This window comes from Chamaea fasciata, unplaced genomic scaffold, assembly GCF_029207755.1.
Source record: "Chamaea fasciata isolate MVZ Bird 193981 ecotype frontalis unplaced genomic scaffold, bChaFas1.0.hap1 SCAF_1, whole genome shotgun sequence".
In the NCBI taxonomy this organism is placed as follows: domain Eukaryota; kingdom Metazoa; phylum Chordata; class Aves; order Passeriformes; family Sylviidae; genus Chamaea; species Chamaea fasciata.
Genome location: NW_027094086.1, coordinates 50,873,584 through 50,898,177, shown reverse-complemented (window position 1 = coordinate 50,898,177; position 24,594 = coordinate 50,873,584). Strand labels below are relative to the sequence as shown.

The following is a 24,594-nucleotide window of genomic DNA, read 5'->3' as shown; positions in this document are numbered from 1 at the left end:
GACAAACACCTTCCCTTCTCCAACATCTCTGTCATGCTTCTGTGTTATGCTGTGGTCAGTAGTGTTTCATTCATCTGATGCCACTGCATTATTTCCAAAAATTATTCTAACACCAGGTCAGGAAATGAACACCGTACCTTGGTCTGCCCTCCTCACCTCCTGGGCCAACTGGCACAAGTGTAATCCTTATAAAAGCGTAACTAATGTGGTATTTTTCCAATGGTTTGGAAGCTGGAATACCAAAAGTACTATGTGCTGACCATCAGTTGGACAGTACAGTAGGAAGGAATGATGTCCTGTAGCTACCATTTCGTTTTGTCTCTGCAAGAGCTGCTTAAAATGACAGGCATCACTCTTGTCCTTTCGGGTTTTGTCCAGTATACTGCTGCCTTCTGCTTCAGCTGGCTTTTGGTTTTATCACCCATTCTGCCTGAGGATTTGCACGGTAGACATCTAGCATGAATGCATCTGGATCCAGACAGTGCTGACCTGAAAAGGAAATTGTCAGCCATGAATCACAGGATATTCTGAGCACATAGGGACAGAGCTGTGTTAAAATGTCCTTGAACGTTTCTCTGACATGCAGGCAGCAAGCCTAGTTTGGTGTGTCCATCCAGCTAACATCTTGCCTGGATACAGAGAGGGCCTTTGGTAAATTTGCCCATGATTTTACTTTGTGACAGTCATGAATTCACTGTCACTTCCTGGCAGGAAGTCCTGCATTACACTGAGTGATGGACAAGACATTTAGTCAAATGGTGAGTATAGTCTCTTTAGAAGCACCAACAACACTGTTAGTGTAAGTGCTACAGTATAGGGGGTTTTATTTCTTTGGATTTACTGAGCTGGAAATTACAACTCTCTGACTTCTACACTATTTTTAAATGCTGAAAAGGTAGCTCTGTAAACAATGTGTTCCCATACAGTAGGAGCTTGTAAAGAAATGCAGGGACTCTAACAAGGTTTTTGGGAGTTGCCAATTTGCTGGCAAATTAAAAAAAAAAAAATCCTCTGCACTCCAGCTTTTTCATTAGCTGGTGATTAGGAATTTGTGGCTGCCTTTGCCAGAATGGGGATTTCGTGCCTTTTAGTTGAGTAATAAGGCAATAAATTCTAGAGTTAAGTTGATTTGTTGGACTATATTGCATTTACATGGGGTAATGAAGTCATTTCACTGGTGAGGTTACTTTGCTGTGACACAAGATTATGGTAAAATTTTTGTACGGTTACTTATAAGGTCACAGGGGTCCTAATGATTTTATTCAAGTGAAAGCAATATAAATGAATTAATGCATAATCAGTGGACTAAGGTACCCTGAAGGATCTAGGACTATAAAAATGATTTAAAATCAAGATGCAAATTAAAGGTTCCAGTTTTTTGGAAGACCATGGCAGGAATATTTGGGATTGTTTCACAAGGCTTTTCTGTTTTAGCATCAGTTGGTCATCCTGTTTGGACAGGCAAAACAAATCACTTATGCAATTTAGTTTTGTGTTATCATCAGTAATAAAGACTGATTCCTGATTGCTGCTGAAGTATGTGTGTGATGTTTTATAATAACTTTACAGAAACTCCTTAGAGCTGAATCTAGAAGAAATAAGTAATAATCTAATTAGATAATTCACAACTGACTCCAACAGAGCATCCAGAATTTTGGTATGAACAGAAAAAGGAGAGAGCCAGGATTGTGTAATATCAAATTAAAATATGTTTTTTGACCTTTAGGCCAGAAAGTTGTGGGGCAAGCCACTGTTGTTATCATAAGAAATGTCACTGCATGAAACAGAAGAAGACAAAAGCCCTATTGCAAGGAATCTAAATAAAGCACACAGATTAGTGTGAGTATAAAACACCCATACGTGCAGGGGCTGAATTCACAATTCTGTTGGTTTTTATTGGTGGGAGGTTAACACATACAGTAAGAAAGCGGTCTTGGAAAAAGGCTTGACAGCAAGGTGGAATGTGCTTGCAAGAGGAAGACTAAGGATCTTAACCATGGAAAAATGCTCAGTTACAAGAGTGAGAAAGGTAAGCAAAAGGTCAGATGAATTTGGCAAAACTGTAAGAAGTGCTGCTGAGATCCAGCCGCTGGGCTCATTCTCTCCTGTGGGGTGCCCCTCCTGACACTCTGGAGTTGGAATAAATAATGACATTGATTCTAACAGCTTTTGGGGCAGGCTCCTTTCCTCCAAATGGACTGGAGGGTAGGAGAGACCCAGCTGTGTCAAAACAGTGTTGCCCTGAGGTGTTTTAGGAGGTTAAGGACATTCAGAATTATTTTTCAAAATTGAGACTTACCTATATTTCCTCCAATTTCATGTAAACTTTGGATTTGGCCTCTCACGTTCTGTGATGATCCACGGCTAGGATGGAAAAAACCTTTCAGTCTGTCTTTCTGTTATAACCACTGCCTTACCACCCATCATCTATGGTAAGCTAAAGTTTGGTATTTTTTACCATGTGAACAGCCTCATCAAAACCAACAACTTCTACCAAATGGACCAATGCAGAATAATGAATCTGCAACAGAGGTAGGTTACTGCATCACAGTCAACTGAACCTTCTATTTTAAAATATTTAAATTTAAATATTTAAATATTTGAAAACCATTTATTTTATATTATTAATTCAAAGAACAGAATTATATGGTAACATGGGAAGACTTTGCAGCAAAACTTTCAGACACAATTTACCATTTCCCATAACTGTTAATAATTATTATCTTACAGAAATAAATACAGTCTAGACTTATGGATAGATGTAAAACAATCCCTTTGTTCTCTATGTGGCAAGTCTATAAATATATGTTTAATGTACATTTTTAGTAATTGTGTAAGGGAGGGCAGACTGATTCTGTATAAGAGCCAATTATTAAGTAAAATAAAAAGAGTAAGACAAATGGTTAAAATTTCTTTGACCAACATAACCATAAATTAGCAATTTTTGATTAGAAAAAGAGTTCTTGTAACACAATGAATCTTCGAAGAGGGAACAATCCATTTATAGTTCTGACATTGTTGTTCAGGAAAAACAAAATGTTCTGCTTTACCCACCTGTTTTCACAGTGGAATCGAGCCAGGATGTCTTTGGCTTTTGTTTGGCTGTTGAGTTGAATTGCCATAGAGACTTTTGAATGCAGTGGAGCATAAACTCTTATCACCCCCTCGGGTATGTCAGACTGCAAGTATGGAGGAAAAGTGACAGCTCCCTAAAATCAATATTCAATAGAGTAAGTCTAAGGCAAATGTTGCTGTAGCTCAATTTGGAAGCAGTTCTGCAACCTCATTTGAGGTTGCTTGCAAAACTCACTGTCCTGCATTCACTTGGCTATTCAAAAGACGTTTACAGTCATACAAATGCAAATTTGTAGACACAGATCAGATAGAACACAAAGACACAAACTCTTTGGTAAGCAGCACATAAATACAGGGTAAAGCCCTTGAATTGTAACTTTAACTTATTTCTGTTAACATTGGTCAGTGAACCAACTGCTTATTTAAAAACATAAAAATTATTAAGAATATCTGTTCTTTTTTCTAAAGATGAAATTCTCCTGAGGAATAAAGGTACAATTCTCTGTTTCTGCTTCCTGTATCTCCAACTAGATTGAAGTGTGTGTACAGTAAAACATCAAGTACCATATGGCTTCTGTTAATTTGAAATTTGACCTTGTGTAGGGTTCAAATGATCATCTATGAAGTTTATGCACACTTCCATGATTAATGGTGGATAAATCAATTAGCAAGGTTTGCATTCCAGTTCTAATCCAGTTAATACCATGCTGACCAGAACACAATAGTCTCTCCAATCTCTGTCTCTGTGTAATTTAGAACATCTGAGACCTGGGGATTGTGTTAAGTGCTCTCAACATTAAACTCAGTTATCCAAACAGAGTTTGCCTCCAATTTACCCTTCGTATTTCAGCTCCTTGCCATGGCTACCCTCATTTTTATTAGATGTAAAGCAATTACTCCGATCAATGGACTTGTCTTCCCAAAGGTGCAATGACTTCAGTAATTGACTCTCCTCAGAGAAGGAGTCTATCTGTGTTCCTCCCAGGCTGAATTTAACTTTGCAGAACAATAGTCTACATGGCCATTTTAAACAAACATCTCTGTCTCCATCTGCAGCACCAATGTATGTCCTACCTTACCTAAAATACTTCAGTCAGAGCTGGCAAATTCTTGAGGAAGGTGAATTATAACAGATTCACCATTCATACATAACATTTATCTTTCTACCTTTTCCCCCATACATTACCTTCTGCATTTCCTCTCTTATCTGTACTAAGTGGCTCATTCTCTATTTCTCATAACCTCGTGACATCATTCCTTCCTAATTTGTCTTGTCTTTTGTTCTTCAAGACTATTCTTCAACAACTATAGAGTCCTTGACTGTTTCCTTGATTGCTTCTCTTACAATTCACCAGTCTTTATTCTTTTAAACATTCATGGAAGACTTAAATACTTCCTCTCCAGGTTATTAAAGGTAGTTACTACATGAAAATACATGTAAGTTGCCATAGGAACTGTGTATGTTGTGCATAGAAACACGACATGTCTTGCCGCCCAAACTGTATGTTGCAGCTAATACATAAGGTAATTTTAGTTGCCTATCAAAGCAGCATACCCCAAGTAAATCCCTAATCTCTGTTTCTAGGCAGCAGATAAAAGTTGGTGGCTTTAAGACCTTCCAAACCCAGGTTCTTTTCTCAGATTTTCTTAAGTCCAGACAGCTTCCAGAGCCCTGAAATCCTCAAAAGTATCCACCTCTCTCCTCCAACTATACAGGGAATAACAACACAATCTACTTCATAGGACACTTAACATTTAGACGCAGTTTAGATGTCTATGTGTCCTGGTCCTAGTCCAGGGACCTACCCTAGGGACACTATGGTAGGAAAACTGAATTTTCTCTCTGCTTACAAAGTTAGTGCAAAGCTCTAAGACTAAAGCTTGCAAGAAGAATATCAAATGGCCTGTACCAGGACATCGATAAATGCAATTAATCCTAATATGGACCATCTTACTACTCAGCCACAGATCCATGGATTTGTTGAATATCTACAAATCATTGCTGCCTGGGACAGTCCACATACAACCATTTCTTATGAAACAGGTTAAAAACTAGCTTGGCCGCTTTGGCTGCTGGAAATCATTCTGCCTTCCTTACCTTTTCTCAATCAATTCCCAAAACTTTGTCTTATCAGAGTATTGGACTGGGAAGCACATCTTTCAAGGTAACTCTCAAATCAGCTTATTTTGTATGGCAAAATTTCCTCCCCACACCCAGAATAAAGGAGGGAGGCTGTTTAAAGCTGCCCTTGAAACCTGTATCTTTTTATCACACCTCTGGTCTTTCAGGTCTCTCCCGTTCCATGGTCTTTCTTCTCAGAAGTTTTCTCACTCCTTTGTCAAACATCAGCTGTCTCTTGCTGTTGTTCATTGCTGCCTCATTCATTTTTCTCACTTGGGAAATCAGGAAGGATGGGACCTAGAGGAAGGAAACCCGATCTGAAAATACACAATAATTTTTCCCCAATGTGTTGAGTTTTCAGTAGGGCACCACACTTTAGGCAGAAGAAACTCTGTTTATTCCTAGAAGATACATGCAATCAGCTCCCTCTAACAACCTACAGTTATTCCTTTGGTGAAAGTATCGATCATCTTTCACACCGTATGAAACTTTAAAGTTATGTTTGCAGCTGCAGGAGCTTTATTAGGAGATAGTCTTTGCAATCCCCATGAGACCCTCCCTCTGTTACGAGCAAACAAGCTGAGACTGCCAATATCTTCAGGCTAACCTTCAAAAGTCCAAAAAGGGACATGCTTTTGTCCCATTTTATTGTGAGCTAGACTTCAAACAGACATCTAATCACATTCAAGTTTAGATGTATCACCTACACATCCAGATTAAATCTTTCTTCTAAGCATCACTGTGTACAAACATGGTTTGGGAGAGGTACTTCCAGAAGGCAATTGATGCTAAAATAGATGTCTTAGACAAGTAAGGTAGCTCTCAATCCAGAAATATCTGTCAGGGTGCCTCATTCTAGATATGGAAGGCTACAGTCAGTTTCCAAAGAAACTGTTTCTCCTTGGAAGGTCAGTTTTTTCTGATTTCTGCACATCTCCTGAATACAGCAAAACACTGCACTGTAAAGGAACCATGAAGGGGGAACCAGTAGTACTCACTGTCCACAGGATGTCCTGGTACCGGATCAAAAGCCTCACAATGTGCGCGGTGGTGGCGGCTGCTTGCATCTCTTGTTGGTTCGCGCGTTTTCCTTTGTAGATGAAGAGGTTTGGTGCAACAATCATGGACACGTTCCACAAATTCATCTTGTTTTTCCCCTCATTAGCAACCACCTTCTTTAGGAACTGAAGAAAGGCCTGGGGAAAAGCAAAACTTGTATTATCTCAGGAAATAATTTACTTTTGAAATGCAGCATTTTCAAATACACATTCCTGGCTTCTATATTTGCACTTGGAGGTGAAATTTCATTGTATTTGGATTACTCTGATATTTTTTGTTACAACAACCTGTGTCAATCACAGAGGAATAGTTAATGTTATCAAAATACACATTAATAAATTATCTATCATTTAGAGCATAATCCCAAATTTATAAGGCAAATACAGTATACGCTAAGGGTCTGAATCCTATAGTAGAGGTAAGATGTATTGGAAGGGGATAGTTACTTTCTTCACAGATTACAGAGTGTCCATTTTGATGTACCTGGCCATTGCTTTTTTTTTCCCAGTCACTTGGGGTGATTAGTCTCTCTTCAAATCTGTACCAATCCCACATGTAATACAACCTGAAATTTCTGCCAGCAACCCCCAAGCTTTAATTCTGGGATAACAAAAGCAAGAAGAGCTAAGTGGTTGTTCATTGATGTTACTTCTGCACATGCTTGGCAAAATCAAAGGAAAAAAAATCCCCTTTTGGGAAGAATTTTGCTTGAATGATTAAAAAGCACAGACTGCAGCTATGGTTAGAGTTCAGGTCTACCAATGAGCCCTTCAGAAACATTGTTCTGGTTTCAGCTGAGAGTTAATTTTCTTCCCTGTATCTAGTACAGGGCTGTGTTTTGGGTTTAGGATAAGAATAATGTTGATAACACACTGATGTTTCAGTTGTTGCTAAGCAGTGCTTCCAGTTAGTCAAGTGTAATCTTTAGCTTCTCATGCTGCCCTGCCAGCAAGGGGGCTGGGGCTGCACAAGGACTTGGGAGGGGACACAGCCGGAAAAGCCGACTCCCAAGGGATATTCCATACTATACGGCATTGTGCTCAGTATCTACACTGTGGGGAAAACTTGTCTTGGCCCATTGCTCAACAACTGGCTGGGCATCAGTCAGTAAGTGGTGAAAAACTGCATTGTGCATCACTTGTTTTGTGTTTTCTAATTAATTAATAATTATTATTTTCCCCTTCATTTCTGTCCTATTAAACTGTTATTGTCTCGACCCATTAATTTTACTTTTCTTTTCAAATTTTCCCACCCATCCCACTGGGAGGGGGAAGGAGTGAAGGAATGGCTGTGTGGGGGTGTGCTGACTTTAGATGGGGTAGAGTTAATTTTCTTCACGCTGACTGGTATGGGATTATGTTTGAGACTTGTGCTGAACACAGTGTTTATAAAACAGATTTTGTTTTGTTATGGCTCAACAGGACTTGCTTAGAGCCAAGGCCTTTTCTGCTTTTCATACTGCCACACTGCTGAGGTGCAGTGAGAAATCAGGAGGAAACACAGCCAGGACAGGTGACCAAAGGGATATTCCACACCACGTGACATCATGCTCAGTATAAAATGGTAGGAGGAAGATGAAGGAAGGGTGGGGGTTTTGGAGTGATGGCATTTGTCTTCCCAAGTAGCTGTTACATGCAATGAAGCCCTGCTTCCCTGGCGATGGCTGAACATCTGCCTGCCCATGAGAAGTGATGAGTTCCCTTTTTTGCTCTGCTTTCATGAACACCTTTTGTTTTTCTTATTAAATTACATTTATCTCAACTCATGAATTTTCCAGTTTTACCCTTCTTTTTCTCTCCCCGATCCCACTGGCTGGGGGAGTGAGTGAGAGGCTGCATGGGCTTGGTTGCTCGCTAGGGTTAGACCATGACAGGTATTAGCTGCCTCTTGGTTAAACCACAAAAACCATACCATTAAAACCACTGTTTTTGTACCCTGACATAGCAATAATAACATTTTTAGAAACCCAAGTATTAAAAAACAGAAACTATGTTGGAGAACTTCCTAAAATCTCATCATAGACAAGAGAGTGGAGCTGTGTAGAGAGTTTTGTCATCATTTCTATTTTTGTACAGAAGCCTAATTAATATTAAAGTAATAATTAAGGCTACTCCTCTAGCATGTGTTTTACACATGCAGCTCTATGCTCAAATGACCTTTAGTAGCAGAAACAACCCCCATTCTTTACAGAGCACTAGTAAACTTCCAGGTGCTATGAAGACAGTTGTCGTTCTTGTCCCTTGTTACTGTATACATAAATAGAGGTAGAGAATGCACCTGAATTCATAACGTCGAATCTAAACTATCCAGTGAAAGGCTTTCAGAGATGGGAGACCTGCATGGTCCTGATGAGCAGGGGACCTGATGAAATATCTGGAGGCTCCCAGGAAGCTTGTTCACTCAGGTTTCCTTGATGTGGAAACAGGCCCAAAGATGCACCAGTGTCTCTTAGAGTCAGGACACAGCTACAGTCAGATCTGGGAGCTCCCAAGCACCTAAAATGCTTGTAGCCACTGTGTTGTATCAGGAAATAGTACATAGGTGTGGGCATCAGTTTGTAAGGCAAGTCAGCTGAGGGTGAGCTCCTGACATCTCTTCTACAGACGCATGTTTTTACTTTGGACTACATCGTGCAGTCTGGTCCAGTGCACTGGAAGCCCTTCCAGTGCCAGGAGTGCACTAGGAAAGCTCCTAGAGGACAGCTTCTCTTTTAAATTCATCCTGGAGAATTTCAGTTATACAGAAAATCCAGAAACTCTGGATTTTCTGAAAATTGAAACTTTGTCCAAACTAAGTGAGGAATATGCCTCTTAGAAACAAGTGCTCCATAATAATGATGCCTGAAATCCAGCAGCTAGATACCCCCAGCAACTATTTCTTAATTGCTTGTAAAAGAAATGACAGCCAGGAAATTTGAACATCTTTTCAAGGAAATAATCAAAACCACACCAGAATACTTTCCTGGTGTAGCATCTGAAAAAAATGAGTCTCTCATTTAAAAGTCAAAAGCATCGCAGATGGTGGGTGATAGCAAATGAAGAACTTACCTTGGCTGTGTCTCTGTTGGCTTCAGGCATCAGCATGATCAACAGATGCAAAGCTTGTAGTTGTAACTTGATCTTGGAGATTTCTAAGGACATGAATAATTAATACTTTTCAAATCCCAACTGCAATTGGTTTGTTCTAAAACCTTGTGTGTCAGCAGTTCTAGGAATACCAGCTTGTGCCTGGTTGAGACTAGCATGCTTAGGTGTTGATTAACCATACACTTTCCCCCAAATATCAAAATACCTTAAAGAGTGGGATTTTCCCTCATCATCTAGGATCTCTATCACACGGGGACACGAGGCGCTATAAAATTCAATCTACACAGTAACAATCCAGTAATTTTTAGTACTAGCTAGTTTCTCTTAGATATCTGTATTTGTTGTAGGGAATAAAGTCACTTTATTCTGCACAGACATCTCCTGTTCAGCCTTCTCCAAACTGCTGAGCCATTGTAACTGGATGCGGCCTGGGACTCACAAGGAGCACACTCAGGTATGTGAAGTTTATGGGAAGAGGTCACCTCCTTCTGCCCTTTAAGCTACTCATGGAGACACTGAAAGCATGACTGCAACCTATTATATAAAGATCCCCAGTTTTCTGTACCAATTTGCTTCTACATTCACCATCCTGAGACTGTCTGTCCTAACTCAAGTGACTTTACAGTGAAATCAAAGGTATGGCAAGGTACAATTGCATTCTTCCTGGAAGAGAAATGAACAAAATGTACTGAGATTGAGAGGGTGTGTGTACACTCAAAACAAAGCCCAGCTGCCTGAACCATCCTGTGCTCACACATATCTCTGTACCAATGGTCTGACCTCAACATAAATTTTAAGAGAAATAAAATAGGTCCAGTAGGTCCAGTAGATAAAGGACAGTGATTTAAGTTTACCTTGCAGAAATTTTCATTTGTGAAACTTAATGTGAATCAATCTATATATGAAAGTCATTATTCAGTCACTGTTTACTCACAGGTTTCAAATTTTACATTAAACAGTTGTTTTGTTCACACAACAAGCCTGTGCTATTAGCTGAATGCAGACACCTTTCTCATTTGAAAACAAAATCTTGCAGAAAATTCAAATATTTAGGCAAAGCACTGGGTCTGTTTTTCTCTCTGCTTCAGAGGGAGAAAAAAATTAATGTGACTTTTCTCTATATACTTCAGAAAGAGAAAAAAAATTAATGTCTACTCTTGCATTTTCTCATATTATCAGTCCATATTAACTCCATTTCCACATACTTTCTACTAGTGTGATGAATGCAGGCAGATACTCTACTGTGAAGAGTGGGCTCGGGAGTTCTCTTATAAACATTTTCAGCAGTCCTGCTGCATCGTTATTTCGTACTTGGTCCCAGTCAAAAGTGTCTTCATAAAATTTTGCCTCAAGTTCTTGACGGAGATTCTGAAAGACAAACGTTTGGCCTTCAGTTACTGCTGCTGATCCAGCATTTTGTGATCACTTCAGAAATCCCATTACAAGCAGCAGGCAGGTTTGTACAGCACTCGAACTAAAGCAGCCCTAAACCAGTGACAGACTAGGTACAGCCATGTGGAGTTCAGAGCAGGTTAACAAGTCAAGTTCCTGCAGATGTTTGGCAACCCAGGCTAAATTGGGTTTGGTATAGCTAGATTTCTGCCAGTGAAGAGTTTGAACCGTCCTAAAGACAGACAATTTTGTGCAATGTCTTAGAACTAGAAGCAGAAAATTTAGTTAGCACAGCTGTTCTTTTTGTTTAAAACACTCTCCAGAGGTTTTGACCTTTAAGTCACAAAGGAGTGGTATTTCTTCCTCTCTGCCAGTGAACTTGCTAGATAGTCTGAATCCATGGGCCTTGAGCAAATGGCTTAAAATTCAGGTCCTCCCATCTTTGAAAAGAAGTTTTATGTTAGGATAATTACAGTTAAATATGGTCAAATTGTAGAAAAATAAAGATACAAAACCATTATTGTTAGAAAAACTTTAATGTATAACCCTCCCCCCCCAAAAAAAAAAAAACAAAACCACAGGAGAGGTTTAAGATAGAATTGATGATGATACCATTTTGGGTTCCCATTTAAACCCCTTGTTCTCCAATGGCAGCATCCTGCTCCATAACAGAAGTCAGTTTAGTTCTGGAGGGTCAATAACCAGTGCTCAAAACACGTATGTGAAATGGAAATACTCAGCAAAGTTCCTAGTAGGAACAGGATTTGGCTTCAAACTGAGATCACTGTTTGAAAAATGCAAGCTCCTCAAAAAACTGTTGAGTTAAAAATACTGAAGGACAGTATTTTAATATAAGGATATCTATAAATAAGGCTGATTTCACAATTATTACTGGTAAAACACTGTCCTATCCATAGGAAGTCTGTTGCTGCTTTTTATGAGACCATTTATGACAAAATATATCTGCAGTAAATATTTGGTTTCAGATCATGACTTTGTCAGATGTACTTTAATATTATGCAAAAAGTTCAGTCCATTTAGGCAAAGCTTTTAAAAATGAATTCTGTTTGCCACGTCTCACATGAATGGAAGGAAATTACATATCAAGTACAGTCACACATAATGAAGTAGAATGGTTGCACAGACGGAAGTAGAAAGTCATTCAGGATTTGGCATAAGATGTTACAGTCTCATTTTTACTAGCACATTTCACTGCTTTTAATCTGGGCTATCTCAGCTTCCTCTGTATTCACATCCTTTGCACATAATCGATACAAACACCTAGATTGAATTCTCTCCTGTAACTGACTGGAAATGTGGAACAGAAATCCTCACTTCATCAAAAGTACAAGAGGACAGAAATCTACTCCACATTTTTCTGCTGAGAACTGGGAGAAAGCCAGAAAAATAGAAAGCAAGGTTTTGGAAACACAAACACATTTAATATATATACATATATATACACACTTATACATACATGTATCTCCACACAGGTAAGCACGTATTTTATACACTCAATTCCCTCCCTCCCCTGCCTCTTATACTTGTATCTATGTATGCATCTAATACTTTTAAAATATGTGTTGCAATTTTTTTTTAACATGACTGATCTCTCACTAGACTACCATACAGTTGTGGTTCACTGGAGCTTTTGTTACAGAGGAAAGCTTGTATTAATTTCTTCTATTCTTTGTTTTATAGAAGAGTAACATTTAATCATTTCCATGTGCCTTTTCTTTCTCCAAACAAGACTGAAATAAAGTTTGAATGCCCTTAAGTCCTAATGTCATAATAATGCATGAAGGCTTTTGAAGGATGAAATCTGGATCTGGTTTGAAAAACTATCTCTCGCTCGTTGGTTTGTTGGCCAGACTCAAATTAAACCAAAACTGAAATAATTTAAAACTTTCATATGGGCAGTTTAACTTAACATGTAGTATACAGGAGCTGCATATGAAGTCATATCTCAGCAGCTCCCAGGATACAGGCTGTGAAAAAGAAGTGAACAAGACACAGCACAGTGTATGCAAAGAATATGAAAATAATTGAATTAGAGCACAGCCCTGCTGTGTAATTTCCATGGGAAGGCTGGAAAAATTTGATTGTGTGAAATAACCTTCAAGCATTTGTATGAAAAAATGAGGAAGCTGAAAAGTACAGGGCAAGTTAGGAGTTCCCTCCTACAAGATGTGAAGCTTCTCAAGGCTCTGAGTACTTTTATCAATGCACAGAGTCAAAGGAGCTGGGATGCTGCTGCCTGTCTCTGGTATGTTTCATGTAATGCTGCCTTTTCTTCTTCAGCCATTTTTTATAATCCACAGCCCACCCAATTGTTAAGCAATCCCCACCATTTATGTGGCTGCCACAATGTTGAGACTTCCTGCCTCAATGCACTGTAAGGTGTTGCTTAAACCGGATCAAAAAAAGCCTGAGGAAAAGAAAAGCAAAAATATGGGAAAGAGATGGACTCTTATAAGCCCAGGAAAAAAACCAACCAAACAAAAAACTGCCTTGTTTTTCTATTTTGCCTCATCCAGCTTCTGGAATGAAGTTGGTCTGGAGAAACAATTGCAAATATTACTGGCCCACAGTGTCAGGTTATTGGGTGCCAATTATACTATGTTCATAGCCCACAAATAGCCTGTGAAAATGCAGTAGTTCAGGCTGCCAGCAGTGAACAGAGGCCAAATTTCTCTCACTTGGAACGTGAAATTACAAGATGACAGATGATAAATGAAAAATAAAATGACACAGAGGTTAAAATGACATAGAATAAGATCTTTATCTGATGTTCACTCAGTTTAGGAACTCTGCATTTCTGAAATAAATTAAAACAGAGATAAGATCACAGCAATTCTGGGTGACAGAGATAAATTGAAAGGATGTCTCAAAAGTTTTGTGGAGAAAAATCGCATTCAACATCAAGACTGTGCTTTACATAGAATGTTAACTAAAGCAAAGTAATAGACCAAATGGTCTGTGATTTATTGGTTCCCAGGAACTAATCTGACCTTTCACTGGCAGGAGTAGGAATGCTGAGCTACACAGATCAGTATACACGTGCAGTCTGAAGTTGTGTGTATTGTGTATTATTTTACATAGAGTCTGTGGTCCAGAAGACAGAAAACCGGCTTGGGTGTATACCTTGACTCTGGAGGCAGATCCAGGAACCCGCAGAATTCCTTCAGTTTCCAAACCTGTCTCCTCAAGCTTGAGCAGCAGCTGACAGAAGAGACAAAAAAATCCAGGAAAATATTCAGAAGTGCTTAAAAATACTCCTGACTTTCTTTTCAATCTAGATATCCTTTAAACTAATCTGAAAAACATACACCTCTATGGAATCAGCTAATGAAATCCAACCAGCTCATATCTGCCTAATTTGTCTTCACAGTCCTGATCCTGAAGTAAGGAGTATGCAGAGTATAGAAAACTGCTAACGCAATAAACCCCTCTGTCCTTGACTTGAGAGTTGGCACTGCCATAGAACAATTAACACATAAATGTATTAATGAAACACTTAAACACAATGCTGTTTTGAAGGAAAAATAACCTCTGAGAAATGTTTAAGTGTGCCCCAAGGAGCACAATGGAAAGGTCTACAGATAACATAGGTTTTTTGGAACTGAGAACTCAGATCAGAAAATGATCCCAGGATATTTTATTTTGAAATTTCTGTGAATAGGGGACTAAACTTTCCACTCCACTTGATTATTAAAAGGAAAAAAAAAAAAGAAAAAGAAAAAGAAAAGAAAAAAAAAAAGGCCAAGGTTTGAATTTACATAATTTTGAATATTGAGGGAAAAAAATTCCCAGCATTTAATCATATAGCTCTGGATTTTCACCATCAGATCTGCTTCCTGCCCTAACCTTGATTCTTCTACTTTCCAATGTTATCTTGACAGGGCAGCAGTGGAGCTAATTGCAAAGTCATGTAAATACTCAAGTTGTGTCAGTCTTCCCCCTGACACGCCCCAACACTTCTCCTTTTGTCACTATTTACAGGGAAACCTGTTTCCATTTCAGGCCTGCGTAAATCTGTGCAATTGCACACGTATTTGTGCCTGTGTACCTGCCTCCAAGACGTCCACAAGGTATCCCTCCGTAGCCAAATGTCTCATTTAAATACCCTTGTCTTGTCATCCAAACCTCAATGAGAGGACATCATTTCCATTCTGGAAACAGTAGCTAAGTAATACCAACGGTTTGAATTAATGTGAAATTACAACTCCTAAGACAACTGATCTTCGCCAGTTCTGCACACACATAATTTTGCTTGTTTCTCTATTTAATGAAAAAGGGGGAACAGAAAGACATTTTTTCCCCAAAGTGTCCTGCGTGGTATCACATAATTACACAAATCAAAATCGGTCCCCACCACAGATAAAAACCAAAAAAGGAGGAGATTTTCTCTCCTTGTCACAAAGTTTTCAAACCCAATATTCAGACAGTCTGCAGACACTTGCCAGTCTCTAATGCCTGTCAGAAACTTCTCTTATCTGATGACTCTTTTGAGTGTCAATGCAAATAGTGGAAAAGCAAATCCTAGTGACCAAGCAGGCCAAGAGATACTCACTTTTTGGAAAATAAGAGGTACTTTTATACCAGGAACCTTCTTCTGATCATTCTCCAGCAGGACAGTGAGAGGGACTCCGAAAAGACCGTTCTCTTAAAAATAACAACAACAAATGTGAAAACAAGGAAACGCGGCCCTGTAAGCATCTCCTTTCAAAGCTGATGAACATGGATGTGAATGCAAAGGGGACGCCACACATGGTACCTCGTCCCCGCACCCTCTCCACGCGGTTCCTCTTCAGCTCCACGCCCAGCGCGTCGTAGAAGGCCGTGAGCTCGATCAGGGAGAGGTAGCGGATCTTCTTCATGTCTTCGGGAGAGAGGTCCCCCACCTCTGTTAGTCCAAAACGGCTCTTCCGGACAATGAACTTCTGCAGTAGAGATGTAGGGTTGAATCATAATTTGCTCAAAAGTTACAGGAAGTGAATTGTTTTAAAAGAGATGTGCGTATGTGACTGGAGGTCACATTCAGGTAGATGGATAACAATAAAGAGATGAACTGTTGTGGGCCTGACATTTCTGGGTCTGAGAGATTTTAGCCTCATAGCTAAATTTTTCCCAAGGAAAAATTTCTCAAGAAAGTTCCTTCTCAAAACAATCTTGGCAAACAACCATCCTTTCTCGAAACAATCCCCAGGTGGTGTTCTGCTGTTTCTCTAGTTAACTAATGGGATTAGCAAGGTGTCATTCTTATTCACCAATCATGTTAAGTCTGTATCGGAACACCTTATAAAAGGTAGTAAGAATTAGAAAATAAAGCCTTCTTTTTCTATGCTCTTTGCCTTCTGAAATATTTGGAGTCTTTCTTTTGTGTCCTACAGTGACAAACTGTAGCCCTGTAGATTGGCCTGGTATGGTGACAGCTTGCATCCATCTGAACATAAAACTGAGCTTCTGGCTCACTGTGCTCCCTTGCAGTTTGACTGAGAAATGATGCTGCAGCACCTCAGTGCCTGTACTTCATCTGGAACAAATGAGTTACGTGCTTCTTTAAAAGTTTTGCCCAGTTTCAGCAGGATGTAGTATTTTGCTCTGCTTCTGCCCTCCCCAAAACATCTTTGAATGCTGTTGAAGTGGCTGTCACAGTTAATCATGGATATAGTTCTGTATCAGTTGTGTGTGTAATGAATCCATGCCTGCTTTGCATAATGCTATTAATTTATGAGGTCTTACAGGGGAGTTCAAACTAAAGATCTGAGGAAAAGCCCAGAAGCAAAATTACTTAGTCCAGAAACCCAACTTAGTGGTGTTTTTTTATTACTCAAGAAAGCTTAGAAACAGGACTCCCAGCAGCTAACAGATAGTTTATTCAAGTAGACTTGAACTAAATTATACTGAGTAATTTGGGGTCATGTGAAGATGTCTACATATTTTAGAAACTTCACTGTCATGAACCAAAGCCAGGAATGTTGCATCATGACAGATGAATTTGTACAAATGTCAAAAAGAACAAACACCCATCAGTTTCTGACATAATTGTTAGACATAATAACAAAGTCATAGTAAAAATATGCTTTTCAAAGAACTGTGGATCTTTGGTCTTGTATATATTTTTTAAATTTGTTGTAATTTAAACCAGGAATTGTTAGTCAGAGGCATAAATAAATAGTATTACAAATCATCTCCTTCCTTTAGGGAACTGAGTGGAAACTCAGCCTCTAGTGATGTTTTGCTTCTGGAGATTTCTGCTCAGACCTTCATTTTTTTAACAAATTTGGACTCAAAAGGTTTAACCCATCTTTAAATTAAGCCAGTCAAACTGATTAAGAAAAAGGTAAACAAACAAACAAAAAAACCCCTGAACAAACAAAAATTAAACTTACACCAGATTTCAAAAGGAAGAGAGTAGAAAGCACACCTAGATCATGTAGTTTAGGACTTCACAAACTACATTGCATATCGTCTTTAAATAGGGGTTAACAATAACTGAAGGAGAAAGAGTACAGGGAATGGAATAACTCACATGCTGCCTGGGGCATTTTTAGCCCAGAATATTCCCTCCTTAGAATGTAGCAATTCTACTGTTACCTTTATTCTGAGACTTAATGTAACAAAAGCTGCATGGGGGATAGCCTTCTGAAGACACATAAAATACTAAAGAATATCTACACCTTTTGGTTCCAGTGATGCAAAAAGTGTAACAGTAGTCAAAATGCAATAAATCACCTTGAAAAAAAGAAAAAAAGAAAAAAAAACCAACCCCAGACTATTTATATATATTTTCTGGGGGGAAAGAGAAAAAATCCTAAGCACTGCAAAACTGATTAAAACGGGTACTACAAAGATTTTTCCACAGTGGCTGTTTGACTCCTATGGTCACTATGATGTGATGCTGTGGTTAATACGAATTTTGGGGATGGCTTTCTCTGTCTTGTGTCACAATTTTCCAGTGTTTTTTCTTACAGTGGCGTAATATGCAGGTTTGAAGGAGGCTGTGCTATCCTGAAATTAGATTACTAATGTTTTGGCTAAGGATCTTGTCTGATATTTTGTGATGTTGTTTCTATGTGGAACTGTGCAGTGTACTCAGACTTGTAGTTCTGTAATACCTTCAACCAAGTCACATGGATCATGGTCCCACATTGCAGAAATCACATGTACTTTGGGGAAATCCCTATGCTCCTGGGGATGTCGAGTTGACTCTTGTAGGAGTCAGGGAACTCCCTGCAGCAGGGGACGTGCTATTTTACAATATATAGTATCTCTCTGTGCAGCTCTGTACACACCATCAGTGAAGTTGTCTATGTTGCCAGACCTGCCCTGGAAAAAGTGTGATGTTGCACAGCCTCCAGTGTAGCTTCATTGTCCCACCATGGGGAAGGAGGGACAGTCCTAAATGTAGGTGACTGGTTGCTCAGTGTAACAGAGCGAGAGGTGCTTTTTCTGCTGAGGCCCATTACAGCCTGAGTCATTATGGGAAAATCCCAAATACGACAAGTGGCAGCAGATGAAGTAAGGGAAAGGCCAATGCCAACAGCTATGATTGTTGACTTTATTCAGAAACACTCTGCAATGACCTGGCATGTTTCTTGTGTGGTATTCTGAGCTCACAAAATTATGTCCTGCATGCAGAGCAGTTCAACTCCAGCAAATACTGGCATTTTCTAAAGTTAAACAATCATGAATCCAGAGATTCATAATATTCAACATGGCACCGTCCTTTCCCTCTTTGTCATTACTTTCCCTGCTCTGTCAAGTAGGAATTGTCTGTGCAGTTGCACAGAACAATTTGTGAGTGTGCATGTGTTGTGGCAAAGGCCAAAATCATGATCAATGCAGAGATAGCCTTACTCTCCACAGAACACCAAGTTATCCCCACAAAAAAAAAAAACCCAAAAAAACAAACCAAAACAAAGCAACAAACCCGAACAATCAAAGACATACAAAAAAGGCACAGGGATTTCACACAAGATATGCAATCTACTTGGTGTCTTATCGTTCAACATAAAAGCTTACTTCTGCATCTCAGCTTCTTCTTCCTTGGTGGAATCTGAGAAGGACAACTGACTAATTCTCAGATAATTCAATGTCTGTGTGGATTGTAACAATTTCAGATTAGTCTGGGACCTCAGGACATCGTAACATTCAGGAAATTTTTCCAAATACTTTACAGTTATTTCATACATGTCATTAAAGTGGTGGTATTGGAAGCACTAAATTGATGCTCCAGTTTTCAGTGATGGAGGTTGTAAGGGCTGATGTAAGTAGAAAATTGACTTCCATGACTTCATTAAATAGTTCCAGATAATGACACAACTGCTCAGTGTGTGTCTGGTTGGATAATATGGCAAACTTTTCTCGAACAATTCATGCAGGATCTCCTATAGTGTGATTGCACTCAATACTGACTGGAAACAGCCAGTACTGCTGCAGGACTAAAGTTTGCTTTCCTCCCTTCACCTGCAAAGCAATTTTAAATCCATATTTTAACAAAGGCAGATAATCTGTGGGGGAAAAAAGTAGGAAAGCTGACCAGTAATGAAAATAATTGTTATTTTTAATGCAAATAAGCAGTTTTTATTTCTGTGTGAAAAAACTGTGGATGATGCAGTATTTGTGGAGTGAGTTACACATACTCATCTGGGTGCACAAGTTCATGATGGGCACAAGTAATAACCTGGCTTGGATATCCATATTAACTTTGGGAATCAAACACAGGCAGTAGGCAGGCACACTGAGAAGCCTCTACAAAGCACACACTACAAAGGCCATATCATGTATCTTAACAGACTCCAGTATGCTGGGGATATAAAGCAGGAAATCGCTCTGTTAAAGAAAACAATCAAGGAAATATATGGAGAAGAAACTTACTGGCAAAGTCGAGTCTTCCTTTTTGAACCTCTGGTTTTTCGGCCACTCTTGGGTTTTTGGAAGGACTGTAATGGATTCTGAGAAAGAGACATCATAGGAGAGCTCTTCTGTTATGGATGGGCTGCCTTTATCTATTCCACAGTCTAGACAGCTCTTAGCTGAAAATAAGGGAAATTATATATGAATGATGAATTGCATTTAGTACAGAGACATTAAATAATCAAACCAAAAAGACAAAATTCTTGAGAAAGTAATAAAGGAAGTGCTTCAAAGAGGAATTTCAGTGCAAACCACAGCATGTTCCTGTTTTGTCTTGAGGAAATAACCCCTTAGAAATAAAATCCCTATTTTCATTTTAGATGATTTAATTTGCTGCTTTCTGTGAGAAAGATAGTCAAGCTGGAACTTCCTGTTTATCAGGAATTACCAAGTATTTTTACTCCATCCCTGTCTTCCCAGGCCAGCAAACTGTGGTGGCACTTGTGAAATGAACAATTAAAAATAAAAGATCTTGACAGAAAAATGCTTTTGACACAGTTTCTCAGGTTACTGATGACTTATTTACAATCACAAGACATTGTGCATATATTTTATGTGGTCACATACACATATTTCTCACTGTTGATAGTTTAGGTGTATAGCACCTAACAGGGCAAAATGTGCAATATTCCAATTTAAGAAACACTGTATCTACTGGAATTCATAGTAGATATTGTGAAATGACTTATTGCTCTTCTCTAAAATTATTTCACCTCCTTAAATTACTGGATGTCAGAGGAAAATTTTTGTAATCAGTACAGTCAAGGCCAGAATTACGCTATTGTCATGGAGGCCAAAGTGTGATAACATAAATGAGTTTCAGGGTTGCCAGCTTTCCTGATGGATCTCTAGTATCTCAGGTCAATTTTTAGTTTTCCTGTAAGGTTCAGCTCCTAAACCCAGTTGGGATGGAATCATAAACTTAATAGAAAGTGAAGTAAAATTTCAGCCCCCAGGACTGCAGAGAAGAATTTACTAACATGAAACAAATGTATTCAAAACCCATGGCAATCAGAAAGTGAATTAAAAAAACATTACATGTCTTATAAACTTGTGCATGCCCCATGTTCTCTGAATCTTTGCATTTACAGTTACAGGGACTTTTTTGCAACACCACTTATTTTACAAGTCTGATATGAAAAAAGTTAAGTGGCTTCTGGTTTCTGAACTGTGGCTTTAGTTGTTGTCTAGTGTCCAAGACATTTAAGGGTTTATTCATCTCTCTTTCCACCCTTGGACCCGGGACCACAGACTGCCCATGGTACCCCTGGGCATTTGGTTCCCCATCTGTTTCAGCAAAACTTCTCGCAGAGCAGAAGTATCAGCAGAGCATGTTTTGTCATCAAGGAAAATGTCTGTGGCACTGTATCCAGAGGTAAACATCCAAGGGACTAGTTTAGAAATTTGGGTATTAATATCCCTTTAGTAAAGCCTTGAACAGTGGTGGTGGGAAGAGCTTTCAAACTAAGAGATGGACATTGTCGTGGAAGGGTGCTGACAATTATCCAGACGCTGAATAGAGAAGAGCTACTACTTTCATTAGCACTGCCAACCACTGTCAGGGCAAAGCATTTAAGGGATAACACATTCATAGATCAGAGTAACAGGACAGAACTAGGAAAATTATAAATTTCTAACACTACAATTTCTGCAGTACTGGAGAAGAAATGTGGAGGAAATATGCCTCTTTGATTTGCAACAAGAGAATACACTGATGACATATTTTGGAGAAATTCTGCATGATATTGATTACAGATTATTTTTACATTCCCAGCATTGCAATGATCAGCATTTTTCAGATGCTGATGCCTCAAAGGCAGCAGTCTGTGTCTGTACAGTGTTGGTCTTTAATGGGAAACTTTGGTTCCTGCATGACAATAAGCTGACAATGGTTTTAAAGAAATATACGAAGCACTGCCCCAACAAGAAAGAGGGGACTAACCTCTGAACCACAAAAGGGTCTTTCTGTCTGTCATTTTACTAAGAGGAAGTGAACACTGGTTACATATTGTCATACTCACAGCTAACTGATTTCCAAACTGGCTTCTGCCCAGGAAGCTGGATACCATTAGAAGATACTGGTGACACTGGAACTGTCTCAAATGTGGGCTGATAGGCAAGGAAAAATGATCAGACTGCAGTGAAGGCAAAAGTCTATGGACAGAAACTGCTACAGGTCAAGCAAAGGTGTATCATTCTCAGCTTACACTCTCTTGACAAGATTAAACAACCTGTTGTGATTCTTCAGAGTATGTCTTTCATAGCCAAGCCTGAGAACCAATCTTCCCCAGACTGCACAGATTTAGACCACGTGGAGGTCAGTAATATTGCAGCTTGCTGTACCTAATGAGTCCTGTCCAATAAAATGACTGAAATTAGCTAAGTAAATTGCTGTACAAAATTAGACTAACCGAAAGGTCCTCTGCAAATTGTAATTCATCCTGGCTTTAATAATCTTGGCGACAAATCTTTTTGAAGATTCTCTGGCACATGTTGAGTACCTGCTATTCCCAGGGACCTGTCAGAAATCAGTCTGTCTGCTATCTCTTGTGATTTGGGCACCAGAAAGTTATTAAAGGATGGATGTCCTCCCATAGGTTATACACTAATACTTTTATCAGTGAACTGCAAAAAAAAGAAAAAAAAAAAAAAGATGGAACAAAGAAAGACTTTTCCATAATCAAATTCATTTATTTCCATTCCAGAAGTCTTTCTGCACTTCACAGAAGTGGCTTGGCAGTCCAGGGGGTGACTTTCAAGCAGTGTCCCCTCTTAGCAGTGGAGTTTTAGCCTTGTCCTCTGCAGTTTAGTGACTCATAAAGATAAATCTGAGCGTGTTCCATGGGCACTAGCAGCTAAACTACTTGTTCTTGAGTAAAAAAACCAAAGAAATACAAGGTCAGGAATTTAAAATGTGCTCTGAAGGTTACTCAGTGAAAATAACTACAATGTTCCAAAGTTGTCTGCTATCTTTTCTGCTGTTATTTGCACCCTTATGGGAGCCCCTGAAGCCCTCAACCTTTCTCAAACCTGCTGTCTCACACACCCTGAGCCTGATGGAACAGACCCAGTTTTCCAGCTGAACCTTCAGCTGTAGGCCCCCATGAACCCTTAATACCACCTCTTTTAATTGCTCTTTAAATTGCTAAATTGGCTGTTTATCAACAAGTAGCAATGCCTCAGGGCAGAAAGTCTGTTTTCCCCAGTCGTAGTCAATGTGCAAGAGAAGTGCTCAGGCTGTTAAAAAAATGTCAGATATTTAAAAGACAAGCAGCTCTTCCAATTGGAAGCCTGAAATAATGTCGCAGTTGTTTTATTCAGTCTTATCCTCTGAGCTATTCGGGTAGCAAAGTCAAATGTAACATGAAAAAAATCTCTCCTGAGAGAGTCCATTCAATGGCTTGTGAACTTGATAGCAAACAGGATCTGAGTCACATGGACTTCCTTTGCCAGAAGACTGTAAGGACCATTGATTTTTTAAAAAAGAGAACTGGATACTTCTATGATAAAATCCCACAACATTTACAGAAAAAGCTGCAGGACATAAAAAAGCACTATAAATTTCAGGTGGGAGTACAGAAGTGGAGAGGATGGCAAAACTTGCCTTAGCAATTTGGGAAAATCAACCATAAAAGTAGTTACGCTTCTGCTTAAGATCCAGATGGAGAAATTAAGGGTAAATATTAGGAACTGGCTCATCTACTTTCAGTGCTCAAAATGTCTGACCCCATGAACAATATTCAGAACAGATTTACAGTCAGTCAAGTTTATTAAGAAAAACCCCTTTCCAGCCTTGTTACATGGGTGAAATGAGTCGTGAAGCACCTGCAGTAACCTGGTTCTGATAAGCAGGGCAGAGCTGGCAGACACAGATATGGAAGATGGAGTGGACTGCACACCTCTGCCTGGCACCCAGCAGGGCTGGCAGCAGGCGGCCCTAGCCTGGGGAATTGAATAATGTGATTTGTGCCCAAAAACTGGGGTACCTGAAAATGTCATATTCTCAGTTCCATTTCCCAGTCTCCACAGCGAGAGTACATAATGAAACCAAATCTGTGTCTCTTTTGTGAAAATGCCTTCCTTCCCCCACCCCGCCTCCTTTACTTTTTTAATGTTAGAAAGACTGGGAATAAAACCTTTTTAATGCATGAATTTAAAGATTCAGATTATTTCTGTAGTGTAAAAAAAATTAAAGAATTTTTGAAGACCTTCTCTCAATGAATATGAAAGACCAAGTGTCCTTAAATAAACTGGGACAGCTTTATTCATTTGCCTGGGGCTCCAGCAAAGGTGAGGCTTCCCATGTCCTGATTTCTAACTGAAAGTGATTCATTAGACACACCAAAAAAGAGCCCATTGTTTACTGCAACAACATACACAGGAACTTCCAATGGGAAGATGAAATCAGAAGAGCAAGGAGAGGATGGAGATGAGGCAGACAGTTCTTTAGTAGCTGCCCTCATTGTAGAAGATGTAAAACCAAATCACCGGAGCACCAAAGAGACCAAATTTTATTTTTAGCCCTGCAGCTAAAGGGAATAAAGGCAAAGGAGGACAACCTTATTGCTCTGGCCAGGATACAATTGCCCGTGCTTTGAATATAATCATATTTCTAAGCACTGCCATTACAAACACCTTTTCATGCAAATAGCTCTAGGTTAGTAAGTGATTCTTCTTTAACTAGGACATGATTTTGTCATGCACTGCCAAAGTAAAATGCTTGTAAAAACTCTTCAAGAGTTTTAGTTAAATGCAACGTACAGGGTTGGGCTGTTAATGAGAACAGTGCTTCATTTCCTCTCTCCAGTAACAGAATCAATGTATGTGTGTCCCCCATTTGTATTCTGCTGTTGATTTTTCTAAGCTCTGAGCACTAGCAGAGCCAATAGCTTCTGATGGAAGCAGCAGGGTACCAACAATAAGGAAAATCAGGCCACT

At 39.2% G+C, this 24,594-nt stretch overlaps 1 protein-coding gene across 1 annotated transcript in view; it reads right to left on the bottom strand.

Moving 5' to 3' along the window:
• Positions 1-304: 304 nt before the first annotated feature.
• The window catches only part of ARHGAP28 (Rho GTPase activating protein 28), a 73,950-nt gene continuing 49,660 nt past the window's right edge, over positions 305-24,594 (bottom strand). The window contains exons 4-15 of the mRNA XM_066183171.1: positions 21,678-21,765; positions 19,618-19,775; positions 15,512-15,677; positions 15,308-15,399; positions 13,879-13,956; positions 10,548-10,710; positions 9,304-9,386; positions 6,196-6,393; positions 5,351-5,494; positions 3,055-3,209; positions 2,300-2,364; positions 305-489 (exon numbers count right to left, since the gene is read on the bottom strand). Coding sequence (XP_066039268.1) covers positions 398-489; positions 2,300-2,364; positions 3,055-3,209; positions 5,351-5,494; positions 6,196-6,393; positions 9,304-9,386; positions 10,548-10,710; positions 13,879-13,956; positions 15,308-15,399; positions 15,512-15,677; positions 19,618-19,775; positions 21,678-21,765 — 1,482 coding nt within the window. The 3' untranslated portion in view covers positions 305-397. The remainder of the gene's footprint in view (positions 490-2,299; positions 2,365-3,054; positions 3,210-5,350; positions 5,495-6,195; positions 6,394-9,303; positions 9,387-10,547; positions 10,711-13,878; positions 13,957-15,307; positions 15,400-15,511; positions 15,678-19,617; positions 19,776-21,677; positions 21,766-24,594) is intronic.